Source organism: Taudactylus pleione, unplaced genomic scaffold (genome assembly GCF_031769625.1).
Source record: "Taudactylus pleione unplaced genomic scaffold, aTauple2 ptg000018l, whole genome shotgun sequence".
NCBI lineage: Eukaryota > Metazoa > Chordata > Amphibia > Anura > Myobatrachidae > Taudactylus > Taudactylus pleione.
Genome location: NW_028284420.1, coordinates 4,047,296 through 4,072,323, shown reverse-complemented (window position 1 = coordinate 4,072,323; position 25,028 = coordinate 4,047,296). Strand labels below are relative to the sequence as shown.

General features: G+C 44.8%; 1 protein-coding gene across 1 annotated transcript in view; it reads right to left on the bottom strand.

The window, feature by feature from the left end:
* CD79B (CD79b molecule) overlaps positions 1 to 25,028 on the bottom strand; it is a 107,779-nt gene that overhangs the window by 5,863 nt on the left and 76,888 nt on the right. Inside the window, exons 7-8 of the mRNA XM_088442862.1 lie at positions 24,220 to 24,338; positions 3,823 to 3,864 (exon numbers count right to left, since the gene is read on the bottom strand). Of these exons, the coding sequence (XP_088298988.1) occupies positions 3,823 to 3,864; positions 24,220 to 24,338 (161 nt within the window). The remainder of the gene's footprint in view (positions 1 to 3,822; positions 3,865 to 24,219; positions 24,339 to 25,028) is intronic.

The following is a 25,028-nucleotide window of genomic DNA, read 5'->3' as shown; positions in this document are numbered from 1 at the left end:
AACAGCTCACTGAGCTTATTGAGGAGGCAAGGGGTAACCATGATAAGCGGTTTTATGTAGATAGGATAAAATCATTGTATCTGTTCCCACCTTTTGTATGTGTTAAGTGGGAGGTACCTCCTACTGTGGATGCTCATGTAACGCATTTAATTAGAAATGCTACATTGCCTATTCCATCAGCATCTTCTCTGAGGGATTCCACAGATAAAAAGATTGAAGCCTGTCTTAAGGCAATATTCTCATCATCTGGAGCTGTTACCCGTCCTGCTATAGCTGGAGCTTGGGTAGCCAAGGCTGATGAAGAATGGATTGAGGCATTGGAAAATTCTCTACCAAATGCTACCAGATAACAGATGATGAATATCTCCCACATACAGGAAGCGGCTTCATATCTGAGTGGAGCTGCAGTGGATACTTGAATCTTAGCTTCTAAGGCATCAGCAGTATCCATAGTAGCACGCAGGGCCCTTTGGTTAAGGTTTTGGAAAGCTTATACAGGATCAAAGAGGGCGCTGGAAGTTTTACCTTTCAATGGAAAGGTACTTTTTGAAGCAGAGTTGGATAACATAATTTCTACTCAGATGACAGACCTGCTGCCTTTGAAGCCACCAAAGTCAAATAGTAGAGCTAGGCAGGTTTCTTTTCAGTCCTTCTGTCCTCAGGGAAGAGGTAAGGTACAGACTTCTTCTAGGCCGACTAGTTTTCGTAAGTCAAAACGACAAACTAATGCAAGACGTTCAGCTGCTAAGCCGGAACACAAGCCCTCGGCCTGATGAAGCGGGCCTCCTCCTTGGGGATCCCATAGTCTGCCTACAAAGGCACGGCTGGATCATCAATTGGAAGAAATCACTTTCTCCAACACAGCAGATGGTACATCTGGGAGAATTTCTAAATTCTCAGGCACAAAGGGTGTTTCTGCCAGAGGACAAGATTAGGACCTTATCAAAGCAGATACACATGCTGCTATGCAAGTGAAGAGTACCCATTCTGTCAGCAATGTAGGTGGTATCAATGGTATCGACCTTCGACATGGAGAGTAGGGTATGCTCAGTTCCATTCCAGGCCTCTGCAAAGGTTGATTCTCTCCAGGTGGAACAGACAGCATCATTTAAAACGGTCCCAGATCTTTCTCACTCCAGAGGTTCGTCACTTCCTTCTGTGGTGGCTAAAAAAGGAGCATCTCAACAAAGGGCGACCATTCTGGGTTCCAAAATTGGGTGCTTCTCACCACGAATGCCAGTCTTCGCGGATGGGGGGCAGTGACGGGTCATCACACCTTCCAGGGGAGATGGACAACTCAAGAAAGTAATCTGCCAATAAACATTCTGGAACTGTGAGCAGTATACAAAGCACTTGCCAGGGCACAGGACCTGCTCAGGACAGGCCTGTCCAGAACCAGTCAGACAACACGACTACAGTACAGTGGTCTACCTCAATCATCAGGGTTGCACAAGTAGTTATGCAGCCATGAAGGAAGTGACAAAGGTTCTCATTTGGGCAGAAAGTCATCTTCCGCCCATCTCGGCAATATTCATTCTGGGGGTACTCGATTGGAAAGCAGACTTCCTAAGTCGCCAGGACAGGCACGTCAGAGAGTGGTCTCTCCATCTGGGAGTGTTTCAGCTCCTTGTAAACTGATGGGGTCTACCAGAGACATATCTCATGGCGTCACACCACAACCACAAGGTTCCCAGGTATGGGGCCAGGTCCAGAGACCCATCAGCAGCCTTCGTGGATGCACTGGCAGTAAGATGGGACTTCAAGTTGGTGTATCTCTTTCCTCCAATTTCCCTGCTCCCAAGAGTTCTCAGGAAATTCAAGCAGGAAGGAGGAACAGTAGTACTGGTGGCTCCGGCTTGGCCCAGATGTCATTGGTTCACCGACATACAGAATCTGTCGGTAGACAGTCCGTATCCGCTTCCTCAGTGGCAGGATCTGCTAACGCAGGGTCCCTGCCGACAACCGGACTTACCCCGTCTGGCTTTGACGGCGTGGCTCTTGAATCTTCCATCCTAAAAGAGAAGGGATTTTCCAGTTCTGCAATTCAAATAATGCTTAGAGCTTCTGCTCGCATCTATTACCAGAGTTTGGCATTCTTTTGGTCAATAGTGTTCTCATAAGGAATAGGATCCTAAGGTGTTTAGGATTTCCAGGATACTGGCTTTTCTGCAGGCAGGGTTAGACAATGGTCTCCGCCTGACCACTTTGGTTCCAGAAGAAGATTGCTTTATTACCAGATTTTCGAATTTTTTTCCAAGGAGTCCTGCGAGTTCAGCCTCCTTTTGTTCCACCAGTAGCACCGTGGGATTTATCTTGGTTCTTAAAAGTGTTACAAGCTTCCCCATTTGAACCTTTAGATTCTGTAGATTTGAAGTGGTTGACAACAAAGACTTTTTCTTCTTGCTATTTCTTCTGCTCGCAGAGTCTCCGATTTGGCAGCGCTCTCTTGTCGCTCCCCATTTTTGATTTTTCACCAGGATAAAGCTGTTTTTCGTACAAGGGAGGGTTACCTAACTAAGTTAGTGTCCCGTTTTCATGTTAATGAAGAAATTGTTGTTCCAGGTTTTCAGGCTCCAGACCTTTCTGTAGGTGAAGCCTCCCTAGATGTAGTTTGTGCGCTCCGTATTTATGTGGAGCGTACAAACTGTGTTAGAAAATCAGATTCTATTTTTGTATTATATGGTTTTCACAACCGAGGATGGCCAGCTAATAAGCAGACTCTGGCGAGATGGTTACGCATGACTATCTCTCAGGTGTACACACTGGCTGATCTTCCTGTCCCAATCACAGTGACAGCACATTCTACTCGGTCTGTAGGGCCATTGTGGGCATTCAGTCATGGTGCCTCTGCTGAACAATTGTGCAAGGCCGCACGTGGTCTTCTGTCCACACTTTTCTTAGGTTTTATGCCCTTGATACTTTTGCCTCCCAGGATGCTTCCTTTGGGTGACAAGTTCTTCTTTCTGCTCAAGAGCGTCCCCCATCCTAGGTGAACTGCTTTAGGACATCCCCATGGTATCCCTGTGGATCCCTATGCACCCCGAAGAAAAAATATACAGTTTTATGGTAGACTTACCTAGATAACTCCTTTTCTTGTAGGTCCATAGGGTCCACAGGGCGCCCACCCTGATGCACCTGGCTTCATTGGGTGGTTTTATTTCAGTCACAGATTCCCTCATCTTCTGTAAGTGTGTTTCTGGTGTACGATTGTTCTTCCTTCTCCTGCCTTTAGGTTTGTTAACTAAAAAGAAGTCCTATGTCTAGGGGCGGGGTATATGGAGGAGGACCGGCGTATATATGGAGGAGGACCCGAGGCATTCTGGGAGCCAAAGCTTTAACTGTTTGCCATGCCCCCTTCACCCGGGCCAGCTTTCTATGGCCATGTCTATACTATATTACAATTATATTGTATTAAAACTTTATTTCTTTATTTATGACTAGTGTTTTAAATCTCTACATGCTGGAACTTGTACTTCCACAAAAACTGGTGAGCCAACTGTTGCTGGAATAAATGTGGTTTTGAGAGTAAGATTTTTTTTGTTTTGTTTTTATCGGAATAGATGTGTTGATCAGTATTTTAAGAATTATAGTATAAATTCAATTTGATTACATAAGGAGATTAAAATGTCAAAAAGGGAAGGGTGAATCCTTTTTATAGCCATTTTATATGTTTCAAAGTGTTTTACTGTGCCTCATAAAGGGGACAATAGAATTTCCATTTTTAAAAATGGAAATAATAATGTGATGTTTCAAATTATTTTATTTTTAAAAACAGACTATTGTTTTGTTATATTAGTTCTGTTATCTAGAAAGAATACTCACCTCATATGTATGGTCCTCAATCTTCATACTGCGCTTCTTATTCTGAAATGTGAACAAAATAGGTAGGATAAGTACTGTTTTGGAAATCTTCTGTATTTTCTTTACATAGAAACTGTATGAAGTGACATTTACAGCTGACAAACAAGTGTTGACCAGACCCATAGTACTATGTAACAGTACCTAGGAGGCAGTCCATAATGTGGGTGGAACTAATGCTATTGAGAAGGCAGCCTACCAATCCAGTGACATCCTCGAGGCACATTGTGCATTTCATGAATATGGTTCATCTCAAAATGACTGCCTCCATTTTGTCTATATTTTAATGCAATTTTTTCAAATAGGTCTATAATGTGGAGAAAAGACATTAGCGATATTGTTGAGCACACACAAGCAACTTGTGACATAATGCAGTGTAGATGATGGATGCATTTTAAATCTTTTAAACTTAAAGGCACATTACAACTAATTTTGAAATAAAGTTTTTCTTTTTCAGACTCCATTGCAGTCCTGACTTATGGGTTAAATCTTATTCTACTTGAAAGATACCAGAAAAAAGATCACACCCCCAGTAAGTATATCTTAGGACTGCTCTTTAATTTCTTTAGTTTTTTTCCAGTCTTCTCAGAGACAGTCAGAGAGTCATAGAGTGAGGATGACTCCTATTGTCTCTTTCATGAACGGTGCCTACCACGGAAGCGAAGCAGGGGGAGAACACCATGTGACTATATTCTACTATAGAGATAATAGGTGTGGTGCAGTCAGGAAAATGCTCTTGTACGCAAACCAAGGCTCAGGCCATGTGATGTGGTATACTGGCCCCTGATGTCATTTAAGGAGGATGGCATACTGGTAATTTAAGGTTAGGTCTAAAGCGAAGTGGGCTGAAGGACCTCTGACATCACAACCATGTGACCTGCAATGGCAGTGGGAGGACCATGGTTCAGAACATGGGACCCAAAGTGTACCCTTGCAGGCTAGCCACACTTCGGGCCTGGTGGCTCGCTACAGGTTACTATTCCCACTCTGTCCCTGTGGATAGTAAAACTGCTAGCTCACAGCCATGTCCCCTCCCCCTGCTGTCGCTGGTCACATGGTTGTGACATCAGGGGTCCTTCTGCCCACTTAGATCTAGCATCAACCGTAATTGATGCCTACATTGAGCCCTGCATTGTGTTTCACTGGAACTTTTGTGCCGCAGGGACTCAGCCTACCCCCAAGAAGTCTAAGGACTTCAGGTTAAGGTTTGCTTGGTCATTTTTCAAGGTCTTTCTATTTCATTTTTTTTTCAGTACTCTGAGACTGTATCATATGTACCGCACACTGTGCATGCACAGAGTTGCCAGTGGGGCATGAGGACCATTTTTGTGAAGAATGTATACCAAAAAACCTGTGCACAATCAATCTCCTGAGCAATTTAAAGAGCTTATAACTTGGATGATAAATTATTTGGTCTCCAACGAGGATTTTCACACTAGTCAGTGTGAAGAGATCTAGGTCGCAGTTGGGTCTGGATGTTGAAAATTAATACTTTTAAGTCTCCTCAGATAAATAGTTATCTTGCAATGAAGAAGTGGTGCCCATATTTAATCCTGAGAGTGTGGAGAGCTGTATTAATAAGGCTATAGACCTTCAGGATGCTCCTAATGCGGAGGACATTTGGGAGGATTATGTTAGAGAGGCCTCATAGATGTTTTGAATGTTTTTTTTATTTTTTTAAATTGAGTAAATTTTTATTGGTTTATAGAAATACATTAACAAATAACCAAACAAAATACATAATAAAAAAAATATATATATAATAAAAAAATAATAATAATAACATATATATATATATATATATATATATATATATATATATATATACACAGGTTGAGTCTCCCATATCCAAATATTCCGAAATACGGAATATTTTCTGCATGACTGAGATAGTGAAAACTTAGATTTTGATGGTTCAATGCACACAAACTTTGTTTAAGGCACAGAATTATTAAAAATAAAGTATAAAATGACCTATAGGCTGTGTGTATAAGATGTATATGACACATAAATGAATTTCATGTATTTACACAAACTTTGTTTGAGCCACAAAATTATTGAAAATATTGTATAAAATTACCTTCAGGTTGTGTGTATAATGTGGATATAAATCATAAATGCATTCTGTGTTTAGATTTGGGCCGTATACCTAAGACATCTCAATATAGTATGCAATTATTCCAAAATACGGAATATTCCAATATCCAAAATACCTCTGGTCCCAAGCATTTTGGATATGGGAGACTCAACCTGTATATACACACACACATACATACATACATACACACATATACACAATCAAATAACAGTATCTGGAATATAAAACCTAGATCTACAAACTGCATCCCAGATCCATTGCTTATAAAAAATATAATATTAATGTGTATACCAAAACAATAAACATAGAGAATATATATATATATATATATATATATATACACATAAAACATATAAAAAAAAAATAATAATAAAAATAATAAAAAAAAAAATACCACACTATACAAATATTGGAATATTGTCAAAAATAACACCTGAAAAATTGGCAAAATCAACTAGATCCCAACAAATTCTCAACTTATCACACAGCACATTACCTCCAACAAAGTAATAATCTACCTCATTATCCTAACAATAATATACCGGTCAATCATTAGGCAGTGCACGGGCATAACAGGATTTAAGCCAACTGCTCCAGATACGTTCATACTTCTTCTCAGCTTTGCGACAAATAAACACATGTTTTTCATGTTCAACAGTGGTACGGACCAAGGACAGCCAAGCATTATAATCTGGTCCTGTAGGAGCCATCCACGACCGAGCCACACATACCTTAGCTAGTGTACACATATTGACAATGTATTGTTTAAGATATCTGTCCACTACCTCATCGTCCATAGAGCCTAAACAGCACATCAATGGCATAGCTAAAGTGGGAGCAATACCTGTATTGGACAAAACTCCAACCTTATTCCAAAAAGTGCTAACCACCGGACAATCCCATAGAAGGTGCCAGAAAATACCGCTACTAAATTTACACTTAGGGCATATGTCAGATGCTTTCCCCCCAAATTTTAGCAAATGAACAGGAGTTAAATAGGTATGGTGTAGAATAAACAGTTGAATCTGTTGAAATCTTGTAGAAGTCGTGGAAATACGAGGAGCTTCTAGAGCATTATCCCATTCCATATCACTTATAAGGCCAATATCTCTCTCCCACTTTGATCTAAGATGTGGTAAACTATCCTTATGATAAGAAGACAATATATAGGAGTATAAGTAAGAAAGCGTCTTCCGGGGACCTAAAGATAAAAGGAATGACTTCAATGGGGATATTTGAATTAGAGGAGGGCCATCTGCAAATTGAGCCGAGAGAGCATGCTGTAATTGTAAATATCTATAGAAATATGATTGAGGGAGATTATGAGCTTCTTGGAGTTGTGCAAAAGATTTAAGAATTGAAGTGTCATATAAATGACCCAATGTAGTTACACCGTTAGAACCCCATGTCACCTCAAGCTGTAAAGAGGCCAGTTCAGGTAATATACGATAACTACATAGAGAAGTGTCTGGATCTAATCCCGTAAACTGTAGAATACTAGATACCAATTTCCATATCTTAATAGCTTGCATCAACAGAGCAGGGCCTTTCTGTATAATTCTACCCGCAAGCAAGGCCTGCAATGGTATAAAGTTAGGGAAAATCTGAGAAACCAACAAAACGTGCAAGGCATTAGGGGAGTCATCTTGAAGCCATAACCGTATATGTGCCATCTGCGTCGCATAATAATAAAATGTAAAATTTGGAAGAGCCAAACCTCCCCCAGACATAGATCGGGTCAGAGCTGCCAATTGAATACGTGGTCAACGATTCACCCAGACCAATGAAGAAAGAAGACTATTCAAACGCCTAAACAATGTATCTGTAATAAAAACAGGAGAATGCTGCAAAACGTACACAAATTTTGGCTGCACCACCATCTTTATTAAGTTAATTCTACCAGTAACGGCAAGAGGGAGCCGGCGCCAGGACTGAAGTTTGCCCTTTAAGTAGACAAACAGGGGCTCAACATTCAATACTATATAGTCCGTTGGGGAATTAGTTATCCAGATACCTAAATATTTAAATTTATTTACCCAACAGAGAGGGAGAGTGACAATGGGAACAGTCGGATACAACCCCCTAAGAGGAAGGATAGATGATTTGTCCCAGTTTATCTTAAGACCAGAAAAAATTCCAAATTGTTCTATGACTTGAAGAACCACAGGCATAGCTGTTACATAGTCAGACAAAAAAAGTAATAAATCATCTGCATATAAGGAAACTTTGTCCATTCTATTACCCAATTGTAGACCTATAATATCATGGTGAGAACGTATAATACAGACTAACGGCTCAATAGCCAATGCAAACAGGGTTGGGGACAAGGGGCAACCCTGTCTTGTGCCCCGAGACAGGGGGAAGGATGGGGAGATAAACCCATTCACTGACACCCTGGCAGTAGGGTTCGCATACATAAGGTTTACCCATTTCAAGAACACCGGCCCAAACCCAAAACATAACATGACCTCCCACAGAAAGGGCCACTCCACAGAGTCAAATGCTTTTGTAGCATCTAATGACACAATAACAGAGGACGATTCCTCGCCATGGGAGGCCTGTAAGTGTGCAGCCTTCTAATGTTCTCCGACGTCGACTTGCCTGGCATAAATCCTGATTGGTCTGGGTGAACAATCGAAGTAATAACAGTGTTTAGCCGAATAGAAAGGATCTTAGCCAAAATGTTGGCATCTGTGGGAATTAGAGAAATTGGCCTATAGGAATCAGGGTATCTAGGGTCCTTCCCGGGTTTAGGGAGCACAACAATTATGGCTTCAGACATAGATGGAGAGAACAAATTCTATTCATAGAGCCCATTAAACAGATCTAAAAGTCTTGGAACAAAGATACAAGCATGTTTTTTATATATCTCTAAGGGAATCCCATCAGATCCGGGTGCCTTGTTACCGGGAAAGGAACTAATCGCAGCATCTACCTCCTCCAGGGTCAACGGGGTATCTAAATACGCCCGAGCCTCGGATGACAATTTTGGAAGCCTAGCAGAAGCAACATATAATAACAAAGCATTCACGTCCTCAGTCAACTGTGTTTGATATAAGTTTTTATAAAATAAACTAAAAACCTCTGCAATATCTTGTGTAGATGTGACCATAGAACCCTCAGGCCCAATTAGTTCCGAGACAACAGCAGAAGGACGATCAGCTTGAACCAAGTGTGCCAAAAAACTACCAGTTCTGTCAGCCTGCATATAATATAAATGAGAACGGAATAACAGTCTACGGTTCATTCTATCTGTCAAATGATCAGTCCACTCTGTCTGTGCATTCAACCATTTTAAAAGTGAAGATTCCAACCTGTCCCCCAAGTAATCCAACTCAAGATTTCTACAGGCCATCTCCAAAACACGTTATTTTTCCCTATAAAATGTTTTTAATTCTGCTACCCTTTTGATCAGAGACCCACGTAAATAGGCCTTGAAGGCGTCCCAAACATTAGCTACAGAGGCAGATCCCACATTGTCAGTGAAATAGCCATCCCACATAACTTCCAGCTCTGAACCTGCACCCATTTGAAGAAGTCAAGAGGGGTGTAGTTTCCATAAACGGAGACCTCTAGGACTACACATATTCAATTCTACTAGAAGTGGGGAGTGATCTGAGATTCCTCTGGCTTTATATTCAATGTTAGTTATATTAGGTACAATAGATGGGGACACCAGGGCCAAATCCAATCTAGAGAAAGAGTGATGCGCGGAGGAAAAACAGGAGAATTGTTGTACTCCAGGGTGTTTAATTCACCACGCATCAACCCATCCCAAGTCAGTTACAAACTTAGCAAAGCCCTCACCACCTTTAGAAAGAGAACTTGAAGACTCACGCCACTTATCCATAGACTGGTCCATTATATTATTGAAGTCTCCCAAACAGAGCACTGGCGTATCTGGAGAACGGGCCACAAATTCAGCAGCTTTTTTTAAAACGTCATATGAAAAAGGAGGGGGGATGTACACTGCTAACAATAAAATGGGCTTAGAATACAGTACACAATCCAGAAACGCATATCTGCCATAAGGGTCAGTTTGGACCGCAGTAAAAGAAAAAGGGACAGATTCATTAATAAGAATGGAGACACCCCTGGACGATGAAGTATGCGAGGAGTGATAAGCCCATCCCACCCATGGTCTTTTTAGAGCTAGTACCTTACTCCCGACCAAATGCATCTCCATTAGACAAGAAATATCAGGGCCATATTGCTTAATCATTTTATCATTAACCCCCCGGACATTCCATGTTAAAAGTTTCACCATTGTAATACATTGAACTATAAAGCATAATTGAAGTTACCTTAAAAATAGTGTGGTAAAGAAAAAATAAAAAAAAACATTTGTAAGAAAAAGACTGGACAACCCATCCAAAACCACCCCCCACCCTGTATACCCACCCGAATTTAGGCATACTTAAACCCAAAACTAAACTACACTAAAACCCACAGGATACAACTACTCAATCCTTATAGGTGTAAAAGGCACTGGAATAAAAATAACCACCAATGCAACGGAACTCTCCGGCCATATTTTGACCGAAATATCAACATATACAACAACAAAAAAAGAAAAACCCTACCAGAAAAAAAAAAAGAAATATACCCAGTAAGGGGAGCGGGACATAGAACAATATCCAACCAATATCACAACATAAATACTATTATAGAAATATAAATATTAGAATATCAGAAAAAGGCCTATTTAATGTCGTTATGACACTAGCAATTTCTGGCCATAAACAAATATAATCAGCAAATGCAATCAGTACAGTCATTCCGGTGCCATTTGCCTGTTCCCAGGAGATCTCTGGTCCAGCCACGCCGCAGCCTCCCGTGGTGTAGAGAAAAATTTTGACTCTCCATCCGCTACCACTCGCAACTTAGATGGAAAAATCATAGCGTACTGAAGATTTAAATCCCGGAGACGACGCTTTATTGGAAGGAATTTAGCTCTGTCTTTTTGGACATCCATTGCGAAATCAGGAAACATAGAAGTTTTCACACCGTTGCGTTCCAGTTAGGGATGTGCGCCGGACCATTTTTGCCGGATTTGGATTTGGTTCTAATTCGTCGTCCGGCTTTGGATTTGGATTTGGATTTGCCAAACTGCGGTGACTGGCTTTGGATTTGGATTTGGATTTTTTTACAATAATTGACAAAAAAAGCTAAAATCACATAAATTGGTCTTTTTTTTCTTCCTAGAGTATTATTAACCTCAATAACATTAATTTCCAGTCAATTTAGACCATATCACAGCTTATAATATTGTTTTCAACATTATTGGCCAAAGGTTGCAGTGAGCCGACTGGTTACACTAAGCGACAAAGCAGCGGCACAACGACACAGACACCACAGTATAAAGCACATCTATGACACATTGCCACACAGCAGTGGCAGAAATGAAAAGTAGTGCACCCACCCAGTGGGGTACGGCCAGCAGAGTCACAGTACTTGTTTACAAAGTGGGCTACGGCCCTAGGAGTCACAGTGCACAATCTTATTCGCATTACACCGCACATAGGGCCTGATTCACATTACACCATAAAGTAGTGTCTCTTATTTATGTTACGACACACAGTAGTGCCCCTTTTACACAATGCCCACAGTAGTGACCCTTTTACACAATGCCCACAGTAGCGGTGTCCCTTACACAATGTCCCCCAGCAGTGGTGCCCCCTATGCAGTCCCTTTAGTAGTAGGGTCCACTATGCAGTGCCCCCAGTAGAATGCCCCCCAGTAGTATGCCCCCCATTAGCAGGCCCCCCATTAGCATGCCACCCAGTAGTATGCCCCCCATTAGCAGGCCCCCCCAGTAGTATGTCCCCCATTATCATGCCACCCAGTAGTATGCCCCCCAGTAGTATGGCCCCCCCAGTAGTATGGCCCCCCCAGTAGTAGGCTGCCCCAGTAGCAGCCCCCCCAGTAGTAGGCTGCCCCTGTAGTAGCCCCCCCTGTATTATGGCCCCCCCCTGTAGTAGGCTGCCCCAGTAGCAGGCCCCCCCCAGTAGTATGGCCCCCGCCAGTAGCAGGCCCCTCAGTAGTATGGCCCCCCCAGTAGCAGACCCCCCAGTAGTATAGCCCCCCCCCAGTAGCAGGCCCCTCCAGTAGTATAGCCCCCCCCAGTAGCAGACCCCCCCAGTAGCGCCCCCGGCCCTTGCACAAATTAAAAAATAAAAACTTACCTGTATCCCCGCTCCCGCGCCGTACGCTCTGTCACACGCTGAGGAGGGAGCCGGAAGACGGAGCTCATGTGTGAGCTCCAGCCGGCTCCCTCCGTGCAGCAGCCAATGAGAGTCTGTGTGACTCTCATTGGCTGCTGTAACAAACACACAGCTGCCGCTGGCGGCTGTGTGTCTGTGTCTGTGTAGGGCAGAGCGCTATCACTGCGCTCTGCCCTACACACGAGGAGACCTGATGTCGGATTCTCTAGTGAGAATCCGACATCAGGCGGCCGCCGTTCGGCCCCGAACGGGGATCCGAGTCAGGCGGTGAACACGCGAACAGGGTTCGGGTGGACTCGGATCCCCAATGTTCGGAGCGGTTCGGATTCCACAGAATCCGAACCGCTCATCTCTAGTTCCAGTGGCCCTTTAACTCGAGCCAATTGAAGCACAGTATCAAGGTCCTGGTAATGAAGAAATTTGGCTATAAATGTGCGCGGTGGAGCGCCAGGCGGCAGGGGACGGGTAGGGATCCGATGCGCTCTCTCCACAGCAAATTGGTTAGTAAATGAGTCTCTGCCATATGTATCCCCCAACCACTTCTCAAGGAATGTTTCAGGTGAAGACCCCTCCTCTCTTTCCGGGAGACCAACGAACCGCACGTTGTTGCGGCGCAGTCTGCCCTCCATATCGGAAATTTTATGCTGCATTGCGGACATTTGGGATGTCAGGGAGGCCACCTGAGCCTGTAGTGGGATCTGGGAATCTTCCAGATTAGATAGACGTGTTTCTGCTTCCCCGACTCTTTCGCGGACCTGCTGGAGACCTTGATGAAGAGAAGATATATCGGATTGAACTTTCTCAATCTTATCTGCCAATTTAGTCTCGCAGGAGGTAATTGCTTCCAGCACTTGTTGCAGCGTAACTTCTGGTGATGAATCTGACCCAGATGCAGCAGGGGGAGGTGGGGTCACAGACTTGGATGTACCCTGGGGATCACAACACACTGGGGGCACAGGAGTGGAGGAACGGGCAAAGCGTTCCAGTTTTGCAGCAGCACCATGACCTGTTTTCCCCATAGTATTAATATAATGTAGGAGAATAATGTAGGAGACAAGTTATAATATATAAATGCACAGGTAGTGACACAGCAGCAGCAACAGGCAGAGATCCCTCCAAACTTAGAAATCACTCACAGGTAGAGAAGTGTTGCTGAGCTGAACAGAGCAGGGAGAAATAGTGATGTCTGGCAGAACTCCGGCAGTATCAGACTCAGATAACCTCCCTGACCCTGACTCTAAACACAAGCCAGGCAGGAGAAGCAGACCAGAAGCTCCCAGCAAAGCCCCCTTGTCAGGCACAGACAGGCTGCATATTACAGAAACCAACAGGAGAGGAGAGGCCTGGGTGCAGCTCTGGAGTCACAGGATCTAAAGAGAGGCAGGCCCAGGGAATGCAATGGAGGCCCTCAAGAGCCACTCACCTTACTCCACACAGCTCCAACCAAGTCAGCAGGTTCCTGGCAAGGTATGTGAGAGACAGCAGGGTAGTAACGTTGATATAGGGGTCTCAGGAGGGGTAAGCAGGATTATCAGCCGGAGAGCTCAGAGTCCCTGTGTCCTACACTATTGCTGCCGTGGCCACGCCCCCCAGCAGATGTTTTGAATGTTATTCAATAATTTATTAAATGATTACTAAAGAAAAAATTGACTGTTGATAAAAGTATGTTCATTGCAATAAAGCAGGATATGATGCATCGGTTTACAGATAATGGGAGAGAAAATAGTGACTTTGGCCCAAAAATGTATTTGGCTGTGGCTATTCTGTCTTCTTAAAACAGTGATTCCATTAGAACATGGGGATACAACGACTCAATTGATAGGACAGAGAAATGCTTTAGACAGTTGCATGTGTTAGTAGAATCCAAAATTAAGAATTCTAGAGCAATGTTCTCAGTCTCTAAGGCCATGAGAATGGATAACTTGTATTCAGACATGCAGACTGAAGTGAGCCGACAAGAATTGCTTAAAAGTTATGGAAGTCGTTAAACAAGGTGTTGATTTTTTGTGTTAGGCCTCCAAAGATGCCATGTTTAGTGGGATGATTACCTGCAGACAGATCACCCAGTTATTCCTGCAGGAGGCAGAATCACGTAGTTTGACAAAAAATGGTTTTGCACAACTTAGGATTTGTGGGTATGGTATGTCAGACACCAGCTTTGAAAATGGAATTGAAATCTAGAGATTTACAGATGTAAATTCAATAGTGAGTACAAGTCAGGAAAAATTAGTTTTATTCAAGATTGTTCATAATAAAGAAGCAACCTGGGGATTTCAAAACTCTGTTTGACCTTCAATGCCTCAACAAGTTTGTGAAAGTATTTCAAAATGGAGTCAGCAATGTAAATTTTGAAGTCAATAGAAAAAAGGAGATTTCATGACATCAGTCAATCTTCCAGACCCCAACCAACATCAGAGGTTTCTAAGATTGTATTGTATTGTGTAGGCACACACCTTTTTAATTTGTGTCTTTTGCTGGCCAAGAACATTTCACAAAAGTATTAGTAGTCCTAATGACAGCACTAGGAGAAAAGAGCATCTCTGTAGGGGTGGACTGGCCCACAGGCACTGTCATTGAACGGTACATGGCTTCCCTTCTGTTTGGATGTGTAGTACCGCTCAATGACAGTGCCTGGAGTCATCTGATAAATAAGTGACTTTTTATATAGATATCATTATATATCTTTTTTGAAAGTCGTTCCCTTTATATGATTTATATACCACTTGTTTACCATCTATATTGAATTGGTTCCTAGCTGTGCGCAGGTGTAGGGGTGTTTGACCTTTTGCTTCAATATACGTTTGGGAGGTTTATGACCTCTTTTATTAGCACTCAGACACTGCTGCCACTAGTGTGTGCATTTAATCCCTCCTCATATTTGTACTTAAAAATTTGACACTGCATCTCTGTCTATCTGGCCGACATATTTATAATAACAGGATCACAAGGCACAACCCTAATCAATATCCAAAAGGTAGTTGTCTTTCTAAACAATTATTTCTGGATCATCAACCAAAACAAAAGTCAGCTGGGTCTGTTCTGTTCAACAGATTCCATTCCTAGGCATATACATAGATAAAGAAAATGGAAAAGCTTCTCAATCATAAAAATGGATTATAAAACTACAGATGCTGGCCCAAGAGATATAATCTTGAAGGAAGTGTTCCGTGAATGCATGCTTAAAACTCTTGAGGATGTTTCCCTCAGCCATTGGCATCTTGCCCCAGGCAGCATGGTATCTAATGAAGCTACAGGGAGAGATGCTCAAAATTTAGGACTACATTCCAAGCCAAGATCATTAAATCCAGTTGTCAGAAAAAAACAAAGGTCTGACAATTGGTGGCAAAATCCACAGTGCCATAAAGGAGTGGTAATCTCAGAGCCACAATGCATAGTGGTAGCCATATATACAAGCATAAATGGTTGGGGAGTTCATTTAGACAGCCATATAGCACAAGGGCTGTGGACACCCAAAGAGAAACTATTACATGCAAATTTTATCAAAACGAGCAGTGTAGAAAGCAATCCAATATTTGCACCTCTAAGAGTAGGAAACTATCTAAGGGTGTTTTGCGACAGCTGAACCAATAGTGGCTTTTCTAAACAAATACAGAGGCTTAAAGAGCACAACAACGTTGATATAAGAACATCTAATCTGGTCTGACCAAAGAGCAACATGATATCCTTGACAGCCCTGCATGTGACAGGCAAAAACAACAACCTAGTGGACTTCCAGGCACGTGGGAGCTGAACATGGAAGTCTTTACGCAGGTAGTCCAACTCCTAAGACATCAAAAGAAAATGCAAAAGTGGATAGATTTTAATTTTGACACAGAAACCAAAGCAGAGGCAATAGATGTACTGACAACACTATGATCATTCAAGTTGTTTCCACCATTTCCACTAATCTTAAGAATCCTGAAAAAGATAAGAAAAAAAAAAAAAAAAAACAGGCGCAAGCCATAGCAATCCTGCCATTCTGGCCTTAGAGGTCATGGATTGCAACAGCAAAACTGATGCTGCAGGTAGAGCCACTGCCTCTGCATCCAAACTTGTAACAGTAAAGACCAGTGCTGCATTAATGTCCAGAAACTTGTCCATTAATAGCATGAATACAAAAAAAGGGGGATAGATTCCTCACAGAACTTAAACAATTATAATTAATACTATAAGCCAACCATCTATCATCTAGATACTTATTGTATCATCGAATGTTGTTGGTGGTGCTCCCAAAGCCCAATATAGTATATACATTTAAACAAAAAAAAAAAGAAAGGGCTAGTCGCTGGGGCACTCTTTTAAACAAATATCCAGTTAAAATATAGTCTTTAATTTTATATCCGTAAGATAATGAGGTACACCACACAAAACATAAATGCTTGACAAATATTATTCATAAGTCGCCTATCATAGGCAGATTAACATTTAAGAAACATAGATTGGGGAATACATAGCCACCAATCTAATGAAAATGTCTGGTGAAATATTACCGTATATACTCGAGTATAAGCTGAGTCAGCACATTTTTTGTGCTGAAAAAGCCCCCCCTTATCTTTTTCAGGATTCTTAAGATTAGTGGAAATGGTGGAAACAGCTTGAATGATCATAGTGTTGTCAGTACATCTATTGCCTTTGCTTTGGTTTCTGTGTCACAAGTGATGTCAGTGGGAGTGCCTTTGGCTTTGATAGAGCCGAAAGCACTCCACGGCTTGTGGCCACGAGACCCTACCACAAGGGTCTCGTCGCAAGCCCGATGGTCTTGCCCATCTCGACCATCTTTTTGGCCGCTCGCTATAGCTGTGGGTGGTCACCCACAGCTATACGAGCAGCCAGGAGACCGCTCTAAAAAAAGATAAGGACGGCCCTGATTCAGAGCGAGCGCTCTGTCAGAGTGTCCGGCTCTGAATCAGGGCCAGAGTTCCGTCAGCTAGTTTAAATGGCAATACAATACCAGTACTTCAGTGTCTTGGAGTCTGGTCCATGCACTGACCGTTTCTCCAGATAAGGTACAGGTTGAGTATCCCATATCCAAATATTCCGAAATACGGAATATTTTTAGCAAGACTGAGATAGTGAAACCTTTAATTTCTACATCAGGGTCCATAGGGTATCCACAGGATACCTTGGGGTATAGGTGATGACGTCAGGCATCGGGCACCATAGAGTTAAGATTTCAGCCTCCCAGGATGCACTAGGGTCCCCCTCCTATACCCCACTCCCGAGCCAAGGCAACCCAGTTTCGTTGGTGCCCGGCTCTGAGTCGGAGCACCTGTTTAGAGGGGGGCTAAGGATAGCCCCTGAAGTTTTCTTCGCGGCAGCTGTGGCTGCACATCTGGAAGTACAGCATGGACAGTCACTACTGACGTCCATGCTGTCTTCCCTACACCCCGCCGGTACCAGAACGCTGGTACTGATCCTGCTGGTAAGCATCTGGGGTCACAGCTAGCGGTGACCCCAGATGTTTTGGACCATGGCCGGAATCAAGGGGACAGCAGATAAGAAGCGGGGTCCCGTGGTGGGTCTCTGCTGTAACAGAGTCCCCAGGCAGGGGGCTCCCTGGGGACTGGCTGCAGCGTGGAGCCAGGTAACCAACCTGCGCTTCCACTATCCCCCTGGGACAGCGGATCACAGCTGAGCGGTAGCGCTACGGCATCCCAGGGGTTAATTGCATGCCAGGGGAGCATGCCTTCCCTGTACACAGCCGGCACCTCCCCCGCTGCACACAGCCCTCTCTGCACCTGCCGATTGGCCCTGTGACAGCGCTCCTCCCCCAGGCCGGCCTCCTCTCTGTTCCTCGGTGGCCATCTTTCCTAAAGCATGGTGAACGCTGCTGGAAGCTGTTGATCGGTGGCATCGTGGTCTGGATCCCCCGGCATACCTCTCCTTCCTAAAGCATGGTGAACGCTGCTGGAAGCTGTTGATCGGTGGCATCGTGGTCTGGGTCCCCCGGCATACCTCTCCTCCGTTGAAACAGGTCTGTGTATGCAGCGCTGTGTCCTACCAGGCTCTGTGTCTGCGTAGTTGAGGAACAGCGCTGATAGTGCAGGGATTAATTTCTTTGCACTGTGACTTCTGCTAGCGTCTGCTGCCTGTACTTTCACTTTCTGCTGTCAGCCATTTCACTGTCCCTGCTCTTCTGCTAAAGCCCTTGCGGTGCGGTGATTGCAGGGTGGTTCTCACACTATACTAACGAGTATTAGTGAGAGAGGTCACATACTTACCATCATGTCTGAGAGTGAATTTCCTCTCCAGCTTCTTTGTACTACGTGCAAAGTACCAATAGCGGAGGGGGAGGGTAACGCGGAGGGGCTGTGTCGACAGTGTTATTTATTGGCGCGGCCGATTACTGTCACGGCTCCGGTACAGGAACCGCCCTGGGCTTGTTTAGCCTTATTCGGGCAGTCCGCACAGCTTTAGTTATTGAGGATGACGATCCCCCGGTGTCCAAGTCCAAATATGCCTTTTTTAAGGATATTAAGGGTGACGCCACGAGTGTTTCCTCTTTCGGGTCAGTTAGTAGACCATTTAGAGGAGGCGTGGAAACACCCTGGCAAACGGTATCAGCCTCAAAGACGTCTAGCGGTGGTTTATCTGTTTGCGGACAATTATTTTTCTAAGTGGGAATCCCCTCCACAGGTGGATTCTCATGTGACACGCCTAGTCCGAAGTGCCACATTGCCCATGTCCTCCTTGAAGGATGCTACGGACCGTAAGGTGGAGATCTGCCTAAAGTCCGTTTATTCCCTCGCGGGGGGGGGGGGCATCCAGACCGACTATGGCCGTATGTTGGGTAGCCAGAGCTATGGAGCATTGGGCTGATAGTTTGGAGGCGTCTTTGGATTCCGACTGTTCAGCTGAACAGGCCGAGTTGGTAGGCAATCTCCGGGATTCAGCCACTTATATCAATCAATGAAGCGGCCTTGGATATCAGTACCCTCACATCTCGGATTTCTTCGGCAGCTGTTGCTGCTCGTCGCACCTTATGGTTGCGATCTTGGAAGGCGGACGCTGATTCCAAAAAGGGCTTAGAAGCTTTACCCTTTAATGGAGAAGTCCTATTTGGTCCGAATCTGGACAAAATTGTGGCCACGCTGGCGGCAGCCAAGTCTGCATGTCTTCCGTCTGCTGTGGTCCCTTCCAGTTCGGGTATGTCGTCCTTTCGGCCTTACAGGGCCCAGGGTAGGCCCAATGCACAGGCTGGCCCCAAGAAATCGGCCAAGCCCAGGAAACAGACCTGGAGTACCAGACGTCCGGCCCCTAAGTCTGATGACAAACCTGCGGCCTGACGGTCCGGGCTTCCCTTTGGGGGATCCCAAAGTGGGAGGCCGCCTGTTGCAGTTCGCCCAGTGTTGGTCGGTAACCACGACAGACAATTGGATTCACGAGGTGGTTTCTCACGGGTATGCCCTCTCCTTTCGGCACAGGCCCCCATCCCGATTCTTCACCACGGGTCTTCCCTTAGACCGGAACAAAGCCATGGAACTGCGGAAAGTTTTCCACACTATGCTCCAGGCTGGAGTTATAGTGCCTGTTCCATTCTCCCAGAGGGGCCAGGGTTTCTATTCCAATCTATTTTTGGTGCAGAAACCCAATGGGTCGTACCGTCCGAGTCTCAACCTCAAAGCCCTCAACAAGTCCTTGCGTGTGCCGAGGTTTCGGATGGAGACCCTATGGTCCATCATTCTGGCGCTGGAACCTGGGGATTACATGGTGTCGTTGGACATACAGGACGCTTACCTGCATGTCCCTATTCTATTACGCCATCAACAGTTCCTCAGGTTTGCAATCCGCAACGATCACTTCCAGTTCCGGGTGTTACCTTTTGGCCTGGCGACAGCACCACGAGTGTTCACCAAGGTGATGGCGGTCATGACGGCTTTCCTGCGGCTGCAGGGAGTCCGCATGTTGCCGTACCTGGACGACCTGTTGGTAGCAGGATCTCCAGAGCTCCTCCTACGCCACTTGGATCTGACGATTGCAGTACTGCAAAGGCACGGCTGGTTAATAAACTGGCAGAAGACCACCCTGATCCCATCTCAGAGGATTCTGCACCTCGGAGCCTTATTGGACTCCAGACAGCAGAGGATCTTTGTGACGGGGGAAAAGATCTCTGCCTCACAGTTGAGGGTGCGCAGTTTTCTGCAGAGTCGCCGTGTGTCCCTGCACTTGGTGATGAGGTTACTGGGCTCCATGGTGTCAGTATTCGACATGGTGGAATATGCCCAGTTTCACTCCAGACCTCTGCAGCAATTGATGCTGTCCAAATGGAATGGACTGCCTCAGAGTCTAAAGTCCCAGACGATGGTGCTCACTCCGGAGGTTCGCCTCTCCCTAGCCTGGTGGTTGCAAGCGACCCATCTCAACAAGGGTTGTCCATTTTGGGTGGCGAACTGGGTCCTGTTGACAACGGACGCCAGCCTTCGGGGCTGGGGAGCGGTCACGGGTCCACACTTGTTCCAGGGCAGATGGACTCAAGCGGAGGAGCTTCCAATAAACATCTTGGAACTCCACGCAGTTTTCAATGCTCTCCAGCAGGCACATCGGGTTCTCCAAGGTCACCCCGTGCAGGTCCAGTCGGACAACGCCACCACCGTGGCCTACATAAATCGGCAAGGAGGAACCCGAAGTCGGGCGGCACTCGTAGAGGTGTCCCGCATCCTGGTCTGGGCAAAGCGCAAACTCTCGGCCATATCGGCTGTATTCATCCCAGGAGTACTCAACTGGGAGGCGGACTTTCTCAGTCGCCAGGACGTTCATCCGGGGGAGTGGTCTCTGCACCCGGACGTCTTTCAACTTCTGGTGGACAGGTGGGGTCTTCCAGAGATCGACCTCATGGCGTCACGGCACAACAACAAGTTGCCGGTGTACGGGTCTCGAACAAGAGACGAAAAGGCGTCTCTGGTGGATGCTCTGTATGTCCAGTGGACGTTCCGGTTTGCTTATCTCTTTCCTCCGTTTTCCCTTCTTCCACGAGTAATCCGGAAATTCAAACAGGAAGGAGGAAGGCTCCTGTTGATAGCTCCCGCGTGGCCCAGGCGGCACTGGTTCTCAGACCTTCAGGGTCTGTCCATGGACAGTCCTCTGCGGTTGCCGCTGCAACCAGACCTACTGTCACAGGGTCCTTGTCTTCACCCGGACCTGACTCGGCTGTCTTTGACGGCGTGGCTGTTGAGACGGCCATGTTAAGGTCCAGGGGATTTTCCAGCTCTGTAGTACAAACTATGCTAAAAGCTCGGAAACCATCTTCTGCAAGCATATACCATCGTGTGTGGCATACGTTCTTCCAGTGGTGTTGACCGAGAGGTTATGCCCCTCGGGAGTTCCGTCTGTCTAGAGTATTGGCTTTCCTACATCCGGGACTAGACCATGGGCTTCGCCTTGCTTCTCTGAAGGTGCAGGTGTCTGCCCTGTCTGTCTGGTTCCATCGTAGGATTGCTACAATCCCTGATGTGCGCACCTTTATGCAAGGTGTTCTTCGAATTCACCCACCTTTTGTTCCACCGCAGCGCCTTGGGATTTAGCTGTGGTCCTGAGGGCTCTCCAGGGACCGCCGTTTGAACCACTGGGCTCAGTGGACCTTAAATGGCTGACAGCGAAAACAATTTTCCTTCTGGCCATCGCTTCGGCCAGACATGTTTCTGACTTAGGGGCTCTCTCTTGTAGACCCCCTTTCCTGATTTTTCATGGGAACAGGGCAGTGCAAAGTTGTTTCACGTTTCCATGTCAATGACGAAATCGTTGTGCCGGCCTTTAACTCACCTGATCTTTCAGTGGGTGAGGCCACTTTGGACGTTGTGCGGGCCTTAAGGATTTATGTTGACCGCACTTCTTCGTTTCGGAAGTCGGACGCCTTGTTTGTCCTCTATGGCTTCCGTAAAAAGGGTTGGCCTGCTTCAAAGCAAACTTTGGCAGGTTGGATTCGTATGGCAATTTCAGAAGCTTATCTTCATGAAGGCCTTCCGGTTCCAGCCTTTGTGAGGGCTCATTCCACTAGGTCTGTGGGTCCTTCGTGGGCAGCTCGACGTGGTGCCACTGCAGTCCAGATCTGCAAGGCTGCCACGTGGTCCTCTGTCCATACCTTTGTGAGGTAATATGCGTTTGACACCTTTGCCTCTCAGGATGCTTCCTTCGAGCGGCGGATTCTCCTTTCAGCACAGGAGCGTCCCCACCCTTGAAGGATGCTGCTTTGGGACTGCCCCAAGGTATCCTTTGGATACCCTATGGACCATGATGTAGAAAATATGAGATATGGTAAGAACTTACCTTCGTTATCTCTATTTCTACGAAGTCCATAGAGTTCTACAGGACTCCCGCCCTGTCGCACCTGTGCTGCAGATGGGCTTTACTCTGGTCACCGGTTTTTCCGTCTCCCTCTGGTGAGAATGTGATTCTTGTGTGTGTCCAGATCTTTCTTCTCTCTCTTCCTTCTCCTCCTCCGGCCTATGGCTTGGTACGTAACTGAGTTGCCTTGGCTCGGGGGCGGGGTATTGGAGGGGGACCCTAGTGCATCCTGGGAGGCTGAAAACTTAACTCTATGGTGCCCGATGCCTGACGTCATCACCTATACCCCAAGGTATCCTGTGGAACCCTATGGACTTCGTAGAAATAGAGATAACAAAGGTAAGTTCTTACCATATCTCATATTTTTTGATGGTTCAATGTATACAAATTTTGTTTAAGGCACAACATTATTAAAAATAAAGTTTAAAATTACATATAGGCTGTGTGTATAAGGTGTATATGACATATAAATGAATTTCATGTATCTACACAAACTTTGTTTGAGCCACAAAATTATTGAATATATTGTATAAAATTACCTTCAGGCTGTGTGTATAATGTGTATATGAATCATAAATGCATTCTGTGTTTAGATTTGGGCCCTATTCCTAAGACATTTCAATATGGTATGCAATTATTCCAAAATACGGAATATTTCGATATCCAAAATACCCTTGGTACCAAGCATTTTGCATATGGGAGACGCAACCTGTATAGCGGTGGAAAGGACGGGCGTTTCGCCCAGTTGAGGGCTTGTTCACCTCATCCATGTCATGTGTCAGGAAGTAACCATTTTAAATACGTGTGCCCAAAATTGGCTCCGTAAATCCCGGAATGCTATAAGCTAGTAGGGGGTTGTTATGGCGACACAAAACGCGCCTCCAATGTTGGTGATGGTCACATACACTGACCAATCACTGTAAGCATAGGGCGTGTTGCATGCTGGTAGTTGTAGTTTTAATATGTCAAATAGGTATAATGGGGAATTGTCATGAGTATATGACGCACCCAATCATTGCAAACATAGGGTGGTACTGAGGGTAAATCCTGAATCACTTCCTAAATTAATTTAATCTGAATCAAGAAATTATGGGCCCGATTCAGGCTAGTACCTAAACCCGATGGTGGGGGGCCTGTGCAGGACCCGATCTGTGCATGTGCAGAACGAGTCCTGCGACCATCGCAGTGCCCGACAGACGCAAGCTGATTGACAGGCTGCAGCCGTTTGGGGGAGCTGCTGTGTGTTCTGCGTCCACATCTAAATCAGGCCCTGCATTAACAGCTTTGTGGTCACAACCTGAAAAGAGAAAAAAAACGACTCTCTCTAGATTTTGTCAGGGCGATTTCCATTTATCTTGCCAGGACAAAGCAAGTTCATCTCTTCATCCTTCCAGATGGTCCATGGTGAGGTCAAGCTCCTTCGAAGGTGGATAAGAGATGTTATTGCTCAGGCCTCATGCACTCGCAAACTACATGTTCAGAAAGTACATTTGTTTGCTTTTGCGGGAGAACAGTAGGCTCACTACCAATCTCTCTGGGTTTAAAATGTGTTACTGTTCCCAGTATATCATATAGCAGCATTATGTAGATGGATAGTAGAATACAGGATAACAATACTTTATATTTTATGTGCATAAGAAAAATGGCCAAAAATACACTTTTTTCAAAATGGTACCAAACCAATAGCTCTTGTTCTACCTCGCTATAGAAGTGTGGGCCACACACACTCTGCTCACCTCTGTAATGGTGCCCACTTACCATTTCCATCAATATTATCACTGGCACAAGTATAAAGAGAACAATAAGGATTGTCTGGATCATAATGATTGCATCTTTCATTGTGGTTCTTGACTTTGCAGCAACTGGATTCCCACAATCTGTAAATTTACAGACATAATAATGTTTATTTTGAAGATACTTAATTATCTGATATGTAAATTTTGCATGAAGTAAATAGTTGCTGGTGCACATTCAGGTAAAGATGGAAATACCGCTGTGTAAGCTACTCTGACACATACCTCATATGCATTAGCACTCTTTCTCAGGGAAAGATAGAATCTGCGTAGTTCTGTTTCATATGCATAATGCAAGCAGATTCAGTACTTCTGGTGTCTATGTACTGTGAGTAGATAGATTTTAACAAAACTGAACACTAACTAGCACTAATAAACTGAATATTCATTCAACTCTACAAAAATGTCCACAACTGCTGCATGTAGGCTAAAACTACAGTAAATCTGATCTAGGTCACACAATTTTTTAACATGAGTAAAGGCTGTGGCTGTGACTTTATGCTATGCAATTAGAAATCAATGTTAAGTTAATACTGGTTTCAATGCAAGATAACACAGCTTTTAGTTTGCACTTCCAGACTACGGGAGAAGATGTATCAAATCTTTGAGAGAGAGAATCTGGAGAAGTTGCCCATAGCATCAAATCAGCTTCTAACTGTCATTTTATAGACTGTTCTAAATAATACTGCTTTTATACCTAAATTCCGGGCCTGACCCGGAGGTTGAATCAGACCCGGAATCTAGCCGGCGCTGACCCAGGATATTCCCAAGTCG